Here is a 15325-nt window from a genome sequence, read left to right on the forward strand (position 1 = left end):
AAAGGAGAAAGTGAGTTTAAGAAATGTGTGAGTGGAATGCTACTTCACACTGCCATAATCACATTCTCTTTTGATGCTTAGTGCTCAACATTACTTTATGGAATGGTTGCATGCTAATGGCTATTTGAAAACCTAAGCTAGGTTAGGGTAGACCTAGTTTTATCTGTAGCAGTTCCAGTTCTGGACCACAATGATGTGAGGTGCACAGATTTTGAACTGAAGAGTAGATGACCTGTGCTGCACCTGGAGTATTTCAGTGAATCCGGCTCAGTTTTCTTAAGTGTGTCTCCAGATCATTCCAAAATAATTTGCAAGACTAAATTGAAAATATATGCCTCCCAAATTAAGTATGATATAAAATAGAGTACTTGATTTTGTTTTACATAGTTGCTAGTGAAGTTAAATTTACAACATTCAACTACTTAGGTGTCACACCTTAAGGAATGTGGGGACAGGATCTTATCTCCCATTCAATAGCCAACTGCTTTTTTCACAGGGATGGGAGGAGCTCATCTGCAGACAGTCTCTCTTGGACAGGGCCAGGGCCCTATTGCACGTAACATGATCAAGAAGGTGAGTTACTGAAGTGTTTGTGGCCTTTTCAGGAATGACAGCCACAGTCTTCTCTACTAGTTACCAGTTAACCTACCTAAATACCAGTAGCCTCCAGAATCTGTGAATATGTTTTAGTTGTCTTCCAAATTAAACTTTCATGGCAGCTTGTGGATTCCTGTGCACGTAGCACTGTGTGGTAATGTGCAGAAGCCATTTAAAGTATCTTGAGCAGGCTAAATTAAGGCCTATTAAATGCTGCCATTCCAAATGTCAGAAAAGATGACAAAAATAACCCAATTTTAAAAAAAAAACAGAATAGGGTATAACCATATAAATGCATATGTAATAAACTTAACACTGTATTATAACAGTGAACAACCAATCGCATACTTACAGAAATGCCACAATATCCATAATATGACTACATGCACTAAATATAAAACTAAAAGGGCACAATGTGTGGTGGTGCTGCTAAAGCCTTGCAGATATAGCAACCAGAGTTTGAATCTTGTGCCCAGTTGATGTCTATGTTGATTTTACATGTTCTACCATGTCAAAGATTTGCTGATTTTTCTCTAACATCCCTAAACATATGTAACTTAGATTAATTATTGGTTATGAAGCAACAAAGTGTGACGTGGGCATTATGATGGACTTGCATGCTTTCTAATACTGGTTTCTGCCTAGGTGTGGATGAAATAGATTCTGTTCTCCAGCAATCCTGAACTGGGTTGAGTTTGAAAATGTCCTGCCAGATGCAACAGTTAGCAAGAACCCATAAATGAGAGCTACTGCAAATGTATTTGTTTTGTTATTTATTATGCCAATGAACTGTCTAATAATACAGCTTAGATGTACAACTGCAGAAAAAACTACTTCCCCAAATTTAAAGTTCCAAAGGACAAATTTATATTTCATCTGTCACCACTTAGCTCTTCCCACTCTTATTCTCTGTATAGAAATGACAAGTGGTTAATTAATTAGTAGATAGATAATCTATACTAATAAAAGGCAAAGCCCTCACTGACTTACTCACTCACTGACTCATCACTAATTCTCCAACTTCCCGTGTGGGTGGAAGGCTGAAATTTGGCAGGATCATTCCTTACAGCTTCCTTACAAAAGTTGGGCAGGTTTTATATCGAAATTCTACGCGTAATGGTCATAACTGGAAGCTATTTTTCTCCATTTCCTGTAATGGAGTTGAATATGAAAAGCCGTGGGGGGCAGAGTTTTGTGTGACATCATCACGCCTCCCACGTAATCACGTGAACTGACCGTCAACGCAGTACGTAGAAAACCAGGAAGAGCTCCAAAAAGCGCTGAAGAAAACATGCAGTATACAATTGAGAAGGCAGCGAAACAATAAGAAGCGAGCGAATGACATATACAACCATATTCATGAGTTCTGCTACTTCGGAAACAAAGCACAATGTAAACCTACACTTTAAATTAAGTTCATAGACAGGCTGCCGCTGGCGTTTGTCATGCCCACGGGTATTGCGGGATACATGTTTAATGAGAGGACGCAGAATATAAACGAGAGTTTTGATCACTTTGTAACTAAGTTAAAATTGCAGGTGAAGGGCTGTTCTTGTGCAAATTCCGAGAGACTGTGTTTGTGGAGGATTGACAGTTAAGGCGGGTGGGGGAGTCACGTCATCATCTCCCCTCCCATTCACCTCATTTCGCTCTGAGCTCTGCAGCTAACGCAGTCTTACAGAAGCGACTTTGTGACGCTGCCACCAAATACTCACAGAAAAATCCACAAGTTAATACACACGCTGTCACTAGAGTTTCTCCACACTGAATCCTCCAGGCACTACTTACAAAAGGTTACATTGACAATCGTGTTACGTTATTTTTAAAATCTTTCCTTTTCTTAGCACAAGCACAGCTGAGAAGCTTCGATGCATGTGTGCCATAATGCGTTAAAAAATAATGCATTTAATCACACTTTCAATTCCAAGCAAAGGGGAACTTCTGTCAATGCGTGATTTCCTGGTACATCGATTACATTAATCAGCGCTTCCCGATTCATTTTACCCTCGCACCACCTTAGTTTGAGAAGAAGTATGAAAAAATATGAGGTTAACACAGAAAAACAGATTACCAATTGAAGCTTTATGAATAATCAATTCGCCATCAATAATTGTTTTGGTAAAGCCATACTCAGTGTAATCCTCCTTCCATTTTATAATTTTCCGCCACTAGCCATGATTAAATGAACGGTAAAAAAGTAAGAGCGAAGCGAGGGTGACTTATTCAGGCAGGCAGGCGACGGCTCAATAGCTCGAATTTGGATATAAGTAGGTTCTATTTAGTCGCCAGAAATATCTTTGGTAGGAATGGAAGTTGAATTTAGTCTTTAAATTTCTATGGTAAAGAAAAATGTATGCAATGATGACTAAATTTAACTATATAAAGTCAAAACTTGTATATATAAAGTCATTCCCGAATATATAAAGTCAAAACTTGATTATATAAAGTCACTGTCGGAATAAATAAAGTCAAAACTTGAATATAGAAAGTCAGCGTCGGTATATATAAAGTCAAAACTTGTTTCTGAATATATAAAGTCAAATCTTGAATATATAAAGTCAGCGTCGGAATATCCATCCATTTCCCAACCCGTTGAATCCGACCACAGGGTCACGGGGGTCTGCTGGAGCCAATCCCAGCCAACACTGGGCGCAGGGCAGGAACCAATCCTAGGCAGGGCACATGCATCATTTTCAAAACATTAACCGAACAGTGTTTTTTTAATTTATTTTTCTGAATACGTTTTTGTTAACTTAGTTCAGTTCAGAGTCGTTTCAATCAATAGATTTTGACTTTATATATTCAGGAATGAGTTTATAAATTTCGACGATGACTTTATATATTCAGGTTTTGACTTTAGATATTCCAGCGATGACTTTATATATTCAACTTTTGACTTTATATATTCAGAAATAAGTTTGACTTTATATATACCGACGCTGACTTTATATATTCAAGTTTTGACTTTATATATTCTGACGCTGACTTTATATATTCAGAAAATCAATGTAGATAGATAGATAGATAGATAGATAGATAGATAGATAGATAGATAGATAGATAGATAGATAGATAGATAGATAGATAGATAGATAGATACTTTATTAATCCCAAGGGGAAATTCACATAATCCAGCAGCAGTATACTGATACAAAGAAACAATATTAAATTAAATAGTAATAAAAATGAAAAAAAGAAAATTAATGTTAGCATTTACTCCCCTGGGTGGAATTGAAGAGTCGCATAGTGTGGGGGAGGAACGATCTCCTCAGTCTGTCAGTGGAGCAGGACTGTGACAAAAGTCTGCCATTGAAGCTACTCCTCTGCCTGGAAATGACACTGTTAAGTGGATGCAGTGGATTCTTCATGATTGACAGGAGTTTGCTTAGTGCCCGTCTCTCTGCCACAGATGTTAAACTGTCCAACTTTACTCCTACAATAGAGCCTGCCTTCTTAACAAGTTTGTCCAGGCGTGAGGCGTCTTTCATCTTTATGCTGCCACCCCAGCACACCACCGCGTAGAAGAGGGCACTCGCCACAACCGTCTGGTAGAACATCTGCAGCATCTTACTGCAGATGTTAAAGGATGCCAACCTTCTCAGAAAGTATAGTCAGCTCTGACCTTTTTTACATAGAGCATCAGTATTGGCAGTCCAGTCCAATTTGTCATCCAGCTGCACTCCCAGATATTTATAGGTCTGCACCCTCTGCACACAGTCTCCTCTGATGATCACAGGGTTTATGAGGGGCCTGGGCCTCCTAAAATCCACCACCAGCTCCTTGGTCTTGTTGGTGTTAAGGTGTAAGTGGTTTGAGTGGTTTGCCTGTTTGGCACCCCATAGTATATGTGTGTGTGTATATATGTACACATGTATGTGAAAAGGAAAAGGAAACATTTTAATAATAATGTAACATGATTGACAATGTAATTGTTTTGTCATTGTCATGAGTGTTGCTGGCATATACTGTATATATATATATATATATATATATATATATACATATATATATAGATATGACAACAACACTCATATCAATGACAAAACAATTACATTAACAATCATGTTACATTATTTTTAAAGTTTTTCCTTTTCTTTTTCATAACTTCTTTAACACACTACTTCTCCTCTGCGAAGCGCGGGTATTCTGCTAGTCTATACTAATAAAAGGCAAAGCCCTCACTGACTGACTGACTGACTCACTCACTCACTCACTCACTAGTCACTAATTCTCCAGCTTCCCGTGTAGGCAGAAGGCTGAAATTCGGCAGGCTCATTCCTTACAGCTTACTTACAAAAGTTAAGCAGGTTTCATTTAGAAATTCATAGCGTAACAGTCATAACTGTCGACAACGTCCGCCATGTTGAATATTCTTATTTATGGCCCCATCTTCACAAAATTTGGTAGGCAGCTTCCCTGTGCTAACGGAAACCGATGTACATACTTATTTCGGTGGTATGACGCCACTGTCGGCCACCATATTGAACTTTCCAACAGTCTTTGTTACTTATGGGTCCATCTTCAAGAAATTTGGTACGCGGGTTCTCAATGATTACTGAATCCTACTTACGTACATATATACGTCCATAGCCTGCAGCTCAGTCGCCGTGTGAGGCGGCGTTGGGTCCCCCATCCCAACGCCTCCCACGTTGTTGGCTGCCTGCCTATATAAAGCCATCCGTCGCTCCGGTCTCTTCATTCCCTACCTTGCTTCGCCACGGGATTCACGTCTCCCTGCTGATAGCTGAAGCCTTTTTATTTAATCCACGGCTTCTCCGCTGTTTTATTGTTCATTTATTAAGATTATAGTTATTGTGTAGGTATTTTAGACTTACTTTACATTGTTCAGGTACCCATTTCCTTTATCGTTCCAACCGTACCCCCATTAACTTGTCTATCGAGGTGATCACCATCGATTAAAGAACTGTCACTTACCAAGTGGTTTCCATGCCCGGAGATGGCACCTACCTTTTCCATTCTCTTTGTTACATATTGCACGGCCATATCAGGCTCACTCTTGATATCCAGAGGAACATTGTGTCTTATGTATTGAATGACTGGGACAGGTTCAAGGTGTGGACTGATGACGGTACAGGAGATAATTATACTACACAGGAGCACTAGAAGAGTGAAATGCTTAAGCCCTTCACTTATACATCTGCATGTGAGTTGATGGCTGCCGCTGAATTGTTCGGTTGTCACTTTCAAGTGTACCGAAATGGTGAAATATTTTACACCTTTCGACAACCGCCAATGCCTCTTAAACATCTTAGATTCACAGGTGACGATTTCAGTAGTGGACACTTTGATGTTTATGAATGTTTAAACTCTCAAAAGCTGGATTATGATTACAACGCTTGACAGATGCCAAATGTCTCTTCAACACAAGTCCTACAAATACTGTCGTAATTGAAACAAACCATGAAACTCAAACCGATTATGACAGCAGCAATCCAAGCTGTGAGATTTGAAACAAGATTACTGTTCACATGGCCAACTGTACATTGCATGCTCAAGAGTAAGCTCAGCGCACAGCTTGGTCATATTACAACCGGAGGGCCGAACTGACAATGTGGTATACAAAGAGATCCTTAACAAATAATTATTGGTATATTTTCCCTCAGTTTAAAAAGGTTTACTTTTCTTCTCAATTAAAATTTTAAAGCAGTACTTCACCACTGCGAAGCGCCGGTATTTTACTAGTAATTAATAAAAAGCAGTAAAGATGTCTCCTTGTCAAAACGGTCATGCACTGGATAGAGCAAGTTCTCCTTTTGCTCATGAGCACTACTACATCAACCATTTCTCAATCTCTGTATTTGGTTTAAATGTTTTCTCTAAAAAATTATGTCATATCCAAGTCCCTAAAGCCAGATGTACTATGACCCAAACTTTCCCTGGTCTAAACGCAGCAGGGTTCCATTTCTACTGACATATACTTTTCTCTGTTCATTCTGCTCAAAAAACATTTATTTAAAAGCAGATAACAGACCCAAAAGAAAATGACATTATTACAAATATGTGGTGCTGCTATCATGTCAGCTTTAGTAGGCATAAGCCCAGTGACACTACAATGCCATCACATTCTCCACGTTTTCAACAGAGTCTTCTTCTTGGGGTTTCTCTTTAGACCTCAAATAAAGCTCTTTGAAGCATCAACTGATTTCTCCTTTACTTCTGTCCTGACAGGCTGCAGCAGAGGGGACTTGGGTCATTCTGCAGAATTGCCATTTGGCACCAAGTTGGCTCCCAGAATTGGAGCAGATTTGTGAGGAGCTCTTATCAGATCAAGACTTGGTCAAACCAGGGTTCAGGTTGTGGCTGACTAGCTACCCCTCCTCAGATTTTCCCATTTCCATCCTTCAGAATGGCATCAAGATGACCAATGAGCCACCCAAAGGCCTGCGTGCCAACTTACTACGCTCTTATCTAAGCAACCCGATCTCTGATCCCACCTTCTATGAGGGGTGCAATAAGAAAGAGGTACCTTCAGCATTGTCTTCATAGTCCAGAATATGTGTTCTTTCTGTTATTCTACTAACTCGTTCTTTCCATCCTTTTTAACAGGAGTGGGAGAAGCTTCTTTTTAGTCTATGTCTTTTCCATGGCTTGGTTCAGGAGCGCCGTATGTTTGGACCTCTTGGCTGGAATATCCCTTATGAATTCAATGAGTCAGACCTTCACATTAGTGCCCGGCAGGTGCAGGTAGGAGAAGGATGAGGAATGGACCAGACTTGAGACTTGAAATTGGAAGTGGGATGAAGGACACCAATCGCGTGTTTCCTTATTTCATAAAATTCTTCTGAAAAACATTAACCTTCCCAGTTTCTATTAGATGCTCTCAATTTTGACCCTATACTATATAGTAAATCATCCATTGGGCAATCTAAAACCACTTTAGACTCTTCCAGACACTTCAATCTGAGCACTCACAACAGACTCAAGTTTCCCAGATTCTCCAGGACTACACCAGACCTTCTGTGACCCTCTCTGATAAACACATGTCCATCTCAGAACTTGGGAGCTTCTCCTTGTGTCTATACAGAGTATGGAACTACTAGAGGCCTGACTGGCCATCACATGGCCGATTTACTGATTCCAGCTAGATTGGTACTCCTGCACAGTGCTTATCTACATGCTGTGTTTGAGTGCTGCCACATTTCATTTCATTCAACTTTATTACATTACATTCAGCCTTTACTGTTCTTGCATAACATGCTACCAGTGCATGGCACCCTGAAAAGTACACTTTCATCACACTTCCAGTTGGTTGCTATGAGCATTCTCTTGCTCTCTTAAGTTTTAAACTAACTGGTTAGAAATTATTAGGGGATCATTTAAACATTTCTGACTTGGTGCTATATGTGATGGGCACCTTTATATTTAGTGTCATGTGTTTATTCCTGCAGATGTTTTTGAACACATATAGTGAGGTTCCTCTGGATGCCCTGTCTTACCTCATTGGTGAATGCAACTATGGCGGCCGTGTGACAGATAGCTTTGACCGCCGTCTACTCCTCAGCTTGTTGGATACCTGCTACTGTTTAGAAATGTTGACCAATATGGACTACTCCTTCTCATCCAGTGGGGTGTACCGTCTTCCAGCCAAGAGTGGCTTCAGCAACTACTTGGAGCATATCAAGAGCCTCCCCATGAGCGCCGAGCCAGAGGTATTCATGTGTATTATGTGATGTGCACCACTTATAAAATGTTCAGAAATTTTAAATATAACACAGCTATTGAAAGAAATCCCAACATTGTTTATCTATATGACACACTTTCACATATCTGCGGTGGGCTGGCGCCCTGCCTGGGACTTGTTCGTGCCTTGCGCCCTGTGTTGGCTGGGATTGGCTCCAGCAGACCCCCGTGACCCTGTGTTAGGATATAGCGGGTTGGAGACTGACTGACTGACTTTCACATATGAAAGAAGCTTGAAGTGCTTTAAAATAGTAATATCTAAAATAGGTTAAAGAAGAAAGTAAAAACAAAGGAACATTTAATAATAAAATGTTATATTAAACAGTAGGAATGAGAAACAGAATGTCCAGCATAATAAAAAAACACTTTGGGCAGATGGTCAGAGAGTAAAGGAAACAAAACCTCCAGCCAGCTATGAAAATAAACCTTTAGGGGTTCTAAGAGTCCCATCTGGACATTGTACATTAATGTGCCACCACTAACAGGATACTCTTGTGGAGCTCCCTTCATCTTCCAAACATCCCAAGGACTGCAGTGTACTTTTATCACTGGACAGAGGCACATAGTTCTAAGTACCAGAAAAAAAGTATTTAGAGACAGTTTTCTAAAATGGCAAATTAAATTGTATTTTATGTAAAGAGCCAATTGTGACCTCCTCCAATGTTAGTAATGCTAGTAATGCTAGTAATTTAAGAGATCAAGAAAAAGAAAATTAAAGAAGTGGGTTTTTAGATAGATAGATAGATAGATAGATAGATAGATAGATAGATAGATAGATAGATAGATAGATAGATAGATAGATAGATAGATACTTTATTAATCCCCAAGGGGAAATTCACATCATCCAGCAGCAGCATACTGATACAAAAAACAATATTACATTAAAGAGTAATAAAAATGCAGGTAAAAACAGACAATAACTTTGAATAATGTTAGCGTTTATCCCCCCGGGTGGAATTGAAGAGTCGCATAGTTTGGGGGAGGAACGATCTCCTCAGTCTGTCAGTGGAGCAGGACTGTGACAGCAGTCTGTCGCTGAAGCTGCTCCTCTGCCTGGAGATGACACTGTTCAGTGGATGCAGTGGATTCTCCATTCTTGACAGGAGCCTGCTCAGTGCCCATCACTCCGCCACAGATGTCAAAGTGTCCTGCTCCGTATGTACAATAGAGCCTGCCTTCCTCACCAGTTTGTCCAGGCGTGAGGCATCCCTATTCTTTATGCTGCCTCCTCAGCACACCACCGCGTAGAAGAGGGCACTCGCCACAACTGTCTGATAGAATATCTGCAGCATCTTATTGCAGATGTTGAAGGACGCCAACCTTCTAAGAAAGTATAGTCGGCTCTGACCTTTCTTGCACAGAGCATCAGTATTGGCAGTCCAGTCCAATTTGTCATCCAGCTGCACTCCCAGATATTTATAGGTCTGCACCCTCTGCACACAGTCACCTCTGATGATCACAGGGTCCATGAGGGGCCTGGGCCTCCTAAAATCCACCACCAGCTCCTTGGTTTTACTGGTGTTCAGGTGTAGGTGGTTTGAGTCGCACCATTTAACAAAGTCCTTGATTAGGTTTTAGTAGTTTTTTGTAAACTAGTACTGCATAGTATAGAAATAGAAATACTTTTGTACCATACATATACATGTTTTGAGAAAATATTTACTTTATTTGAGTATAAATTTTCTGTCAAATTTCACTTTTCCTGTACTACATTTTCAAACACAAATGGTTATTTTTCCTCCAAAACTACTGTTGCTGACTCTTGTTTTTTTTCAGGCTATAATTCCACTTATTTCATATCCTATAGTTGTTTTTAGTAGACCTTTACTAATAGACATTCCTTATCTGAGTTTGTGAGCAGTCAGAGATGAATCATTACAGTGGTGGGTGTGATGCTCTGTGGTGGACGCTATCCCTACTGGTTCAAACATACTGCTAAACCTCAAGTTTGTGATTTCTGCTTGGCAGGTGTTTGGACTGCATGAAAATGCCAGCATCACACGGGAGTACAACGAGACCCAGGAATTGTTTAATGGAATCCTGGCAACTCTGCCCAAACAGGTACTGACCACTTTGTGATCATATGTCAGCCAGGTCAGTTGTGTTTGATCAAACTGCAGAATAGCTGAGTGTGAAGCGTCTCCCAATTATATGAACTTTAGCAGAGGGGTCCTTACTCTCTGATTTGTTTGGAAAAAGAAGGAATATAGTAACATAGCAGAGACATTTTATTGAGGGGAGTTCAGTACAGAGAATTGCAGAAAGGTTAATTATTTGTTAGGCCTTTGTTCTGATTCTCACTGGTATGGATAGCCAAACCAATACAGACAGACTAGACAAACTTCATAGTATTGACTGGGTAGATTTTATATGAATTAAGATAAGGAAGCAAACATGTGTATGTTTTTTTAAACGTTGCCCCATTGTCTGTACCGACTAGCAATTTCTTTGCTCTCATGAGTCTAGAACTTGTTCTTTTTGTGATTAGATTCCATAATTGCAGTCATTCCTTGCTATTTCTTTGTATTTGCTGGTTTAGTGTAGTTTCAGAAATAATCCCACATTAATTAGCTGTATGGACTTTTAAATAATTGAATCATTGATATGGCATTTAAGCTGGGCAAAAACTGTTATTTTATGTGTTGTTTCCTCTATTAAACCCTTATTCATGATGAAACCTCTGAAATTCCATACGCTCTGTGTGTTAAGTTGGGTTAAATACAATATGCATGCAACATTTCATGAACAGCTGTTTTGGAGTAATGTGTAGTTTTCTATGAATGCACAGTGAAATTTGTAAAACTACATGAAGCCAATATTTCAAATTGCATGAACAATAATGTAAATACAAAATTTTCTCAATGTAGACATAACATCTTTTGAGTAATGAATGATTTTTTTTTAGTTGGCCATCAATCACACTACAGTGCTATTGTTTCCATTGATTCACTGATGTGCGATGTAGCCTTCACTGTAGGGCCAAACCTGAGCAATACAACAAATTAATTTTTATGCTTAATTGCTTTGATTCCCTGGTCACAATAGGTCACTGGGGCAAGAAAGTCCTCCACTGAAATTGTCCAGGAGCTGACTACTGATATTTTGTCTAAGATGCCGCCAGATTTCATCATCGAGGATGTCATGGTAAGTCACAGCAGGTTGTTGGCAGGACTCTGGCTTATTTTGACTGAATTAGTAAAATGGTGGCTGGTTTTTATTACTTCAGGTTTATTTTCTTATCAATGATAAACCTGCAGGGTGCCGGAAAGAGTAAATTTTGTAATTCAAAAACCTAACCACCATTAATTTCAATGAGAAAAAAAAATGTACACATTTCAACATCCCAAATGTGACAGCCATTGTTCTTATTGGAACATCAAGAAGTTATCAAAAGACATTCTATGCAAAGTGAGGTGAAGGGGAAGAGGCAGTGAGTTCTTCGAACTCCATTGCTGCATCATGCATGTCTTGGACCTCATTTGGTGTCTGTACTCAAATGAGAATTATTTACTGTATTATAAATTAGGTCTTTCAGATTGAAAGTCTGCATTTGAATACAATTTGAAAAAGGTCCTACTCAAAAGCAAACGTTAGCATTCGACTTGTTTATTTACCCTCGCACTAATTTTGACATCATGTTATTGTGGACATGTTATGCAATCCTGTGGTACTTTGCAGGTCTTGTTTTGTACACCAATTCTACAATAAGCTTTTCTGTCATTTTGAATGGTTAGTTTTTTTTATCTTCATTAATAAAACTTACAAAAAGATCTTTTTTTTCCACCCCATGATGTTGTTTTTTGATCTTCAGGTGTACCTAGAATAACGTTTTCAATACTTCTCCAGTAACCTCATCTTACATGCCTGATGACTTGATCCATAATGCTGAAAACAATGAAGCATAATTAAAAATTTGTAAAAGAGTAGAAAAGACCCCATTTAGTTTAATCCAGTCTGTTATGCATTGACAACTGGCTCCTGTCTGCAGCACTCATCTGCCATCCCGCACTATAAGCTTATCAAGTCTGCTCTACACCAGCTCTGTTTTCAATTTATTTAACTAAATCCTATGCTTCTTATGATTTTTTTCTAAATTTTGCTCTTAATCTTTTGTTTCCTTGTAAACACTCAAACTCATTCTACAGAATTTTTACGTTGCTGTGAATAAAAGCGACTGCTAAATCAAAATTATAATGACATCTAAATGTTTAAAGATTATTACAATGCAACATTTAGTGCATTTGGTTGCTTCATTTGTGAGACACAGAGAGACTGACAGTGCCTCAGGTTGAATAAAAATGAGATGGAAAGTGACCGCATGTCTAATGACCTCAAGGACCAAAAAGCTGTTGACCTTGGGAAAAAAAAATGAATGACTGTGTTTAAGTAATCATCGGTGATTTGGTCCCAGTTCTACTTTCTTTATGATGATGTCACTTTGTAGAGAAACATCACTTTCATTTGAAGGCTGCAGTCTTCACTCAACAGTGTACAAGTCAAGATCTGTGAGTTAAAATAAAGTAAAAATAATAATGTAATTAAGCTCATTGCCAACACATGTAGACTGTAAAAAATTAAGCACCATTTCATGCCTGAATTTGTTGCTTGCTGTCCAAAGAAGGACTCACTCACTCACTAAGACATCAGATCTTGACTGAAGACAACATAGCTGAACAGATGCTTCTCTTTTATCTCTGTGCGAGATTTTGAAGGCGCCTATCAACATTATTGTTGTTGAAGTACCACTAGGATTATTCCTGCTCAGATAGATTGGCTTTTGTCCTGGCTTTTGCCACAACTACCACCATTACCATAATAATAAAAATTGTACAGATGTACACATAACACCTGGAATTGTTCACCTAAGTAACCTAACCCAGATATATTTTGAAAACTGTCATTAAAGTGACTCAGTTGGTTTTACTGTCCACCCATCTTGCTAACGTTTGCCAGCTATTTACCTAACATAGACATTCCAGTCTGAAGATGAAAGCACTGGTGTATCTCCTGAGCACAACGTGCTAGATGAAGCCATCACGGGCTCTGACCTAAACCTTTTACAGACATGGAAGAAAGATTTGGTGCACCCTAATTTTAAACTATTGTAACTATAAGATTAAAAGATTTTTGTTGACTTAGCCCTTTGAGTTGGCTTCGATGGTGGGGGAAGATGCCGGTCAGACCTGGTAGGCCCAAACGTGTTGTGAGGGTCTGCTGGGAACGGCTGGCAGAGTCCCCTGTCAGAAGTAGCTTCAACTCCCACCTCCGGCAGAACTTCAACCACGTCCCGAGGGAGGTGGGGGACATTGAGTCCGAATGGGCCATGTTCCGTGCCTCTATTGTTGAGGCGGCTGACCGGAGCTGTCCTATAGGACTTTTTTGTCCTGTGGGTCTCTGGAGGCAGCTGATAGGTACCGGCAGGCCAAGCGAACGCTGGCTTCGTTGTTGCTGAGGCAAAACTCGGGCATGGGAGGAGTTTGGAGAAGCCATGGAGAACGACTTTCGGACGGCTTCGAGGAGATTCTGGTCCACCGTCCGGCGTCTCAGGAGGGGGAAGCAGTGCAGTGTCAACACCGTATATGGTGGGGATGGTGCGCTGCTGACCTCGACTTCGGGGCGTTGGGTCGGTGGGAGGAGTACTTCGAAGACCTCCTCAATCCCACTAACATGCCTTCCAATGAGGAAGCAGAGCCTGGGGACTCTGAGGTGGGCTCTCCCATCTCTGGGACTGAAGTCACCGAGGTGGTCAAAAAACTCCTTGGTGGCAGGGCCCCGGGGTGGATGAGATACCCGAGTTCCTTAAGGCTCTGGATGTTGTAGGACTGTCTTGGTTGACCCGTCTCTGCAACATCGCATGGACATCGGGACAGTGCCTCTGGATTGGCAGACCGGGGTGGTGGTCCCCTCTTTAAAAAGGGGGACCGGAGGGTGTGTTCCAACTATAGAGGGATCACACTCCTCAGCCTCCCTGGAAAAGTCTATTCGGGGGTTCTGGAGAGGAGGGTCCGTCGGATAGTCGAACCTCGGATTCAGGAGGAACAGTGTGGTTTTCGTCCTGGTCGTGGAACAGTGGACCAGCTCTTCACCCTTAGCAGAGTCCTGGAGGGTGCATGGGAGTTTGCCCGACCGGTCTACATGTGTTTTGTGGACTTGGAAAAGGCATTCGACCGTGTCCCTCGGGAATCCTGTGGGGGTGCTCGGGAGTATGGGGTACCGGACCCCTGATAAGAGCTGTTCGGTCTCTGTACAACCGTGTCAGAGCTTGGTCCGCATTGCCGCAGTAAGTCGAGCCCGTTTCCAGTGAGAGTTGGACTCCGCCAGGGCTGCCCTTTGTCACCGATTCTGTTCATAACTTTTATGGACAGAATTTCTAGGCGCAGCCAGGGTGTTGAAGGGTCCGTTTGGTGGACTCAGGATTGGGTCACTGCTTTTGCAGATGATGTTGTCCTGTTTGCTTCATCAGGCCATGATCTTCAGCTCTCTGGATCGGTTCACAGCTGAGTGTGAAGCGGCTGGGATGAGAATCAGCACCTCCAAATCCGAGAGCATGGTCCTCAGCCGGAAAAGGGTGGAGTGCCCGTTCAAGGTTGGGGGAGAGATCCTGCCCCAAGTGGAGGAGTTCAAGTATCTCGGGGTCTTGTTCACGAGTGAGGGAAGAATGGAGCGTGAGATCGACAGGCAGATCGGTGCAGGCTCTGCATCGGTCTGTCGTGGTGAAAAAGGAGCTGAGCCGTAAGGCAAAGCTCTCAATTTACCAGTCGATCTACGCTCCTACCCTCACCTATGGTCATGAGCTATGGGTAGTGACCAAAAAAACGAGATCGCAAATACAAGCGGCTGAAATGAGTTTCCTCCGCAGGGTGTCTGGGCTTTCCCTTAAAGATAGGGTGAGAAGCTCAGTCATCCGGGAGGGGCTCAGAGTAGAGCCGCTGCTCCTCCGCATCGAGAGGAGTCAGATGAGGTGGCTCGGGCATCTGATCAGGATGCCTCCTGGACGCCTCCCTGGTGAGGTGTTCGGGCATGTCCA

General features: G+C 41.2%; 1 protein-coding gene across 1 annotated transcript in view; it reads left to right on the forward strand.

Moving 5' to 3' along the window:
- The window catches only part of LOC120538620 (dynein heavy chain 3, axonemal-like), a 155956-nt gene that overhangs the window by 133383 nt on the left and 7248 nt on the right, over positions 1–15325 (forward strand). The window contains exons 68-73 of the mRNA XM_039768006.1: positions 497–573; positions 6787–7080; positions 7165–7302; positions 8007–8267; positions 10267–10359; positions 11344–11442. Coding sequence (XP_039623940.1) covers positions 497–573; positions 6787–7080; positions 7165–7302; positions 8007–8267; positions 10267–10359; positions 11344–11442 — 962 coding nt within the window. The remainder of the gene's footprint in view (positions 1–496; positions 574–6786; positions 7081–7164; positions 7303–8006; positions 8268–10266; positions 10360–11343; positions 11443–15325) is intronic.

The sequence above is a fragment of the Polypterus senegalus genome, chromosome 11 (assembly GCF_016835505.1).
Source record: "Polypterus senegalus isolate Bchr_013 chromosome 11, ASM1683550v1, whole genome shotgun sequence".
In the NCBI taxonomy this organism is placed as follows: Eukaryota; Metazoa; Chordata; class Cladistia; order Polypteriformes; family Polypteridae; genus Polypterus; species Polypterus senegalus.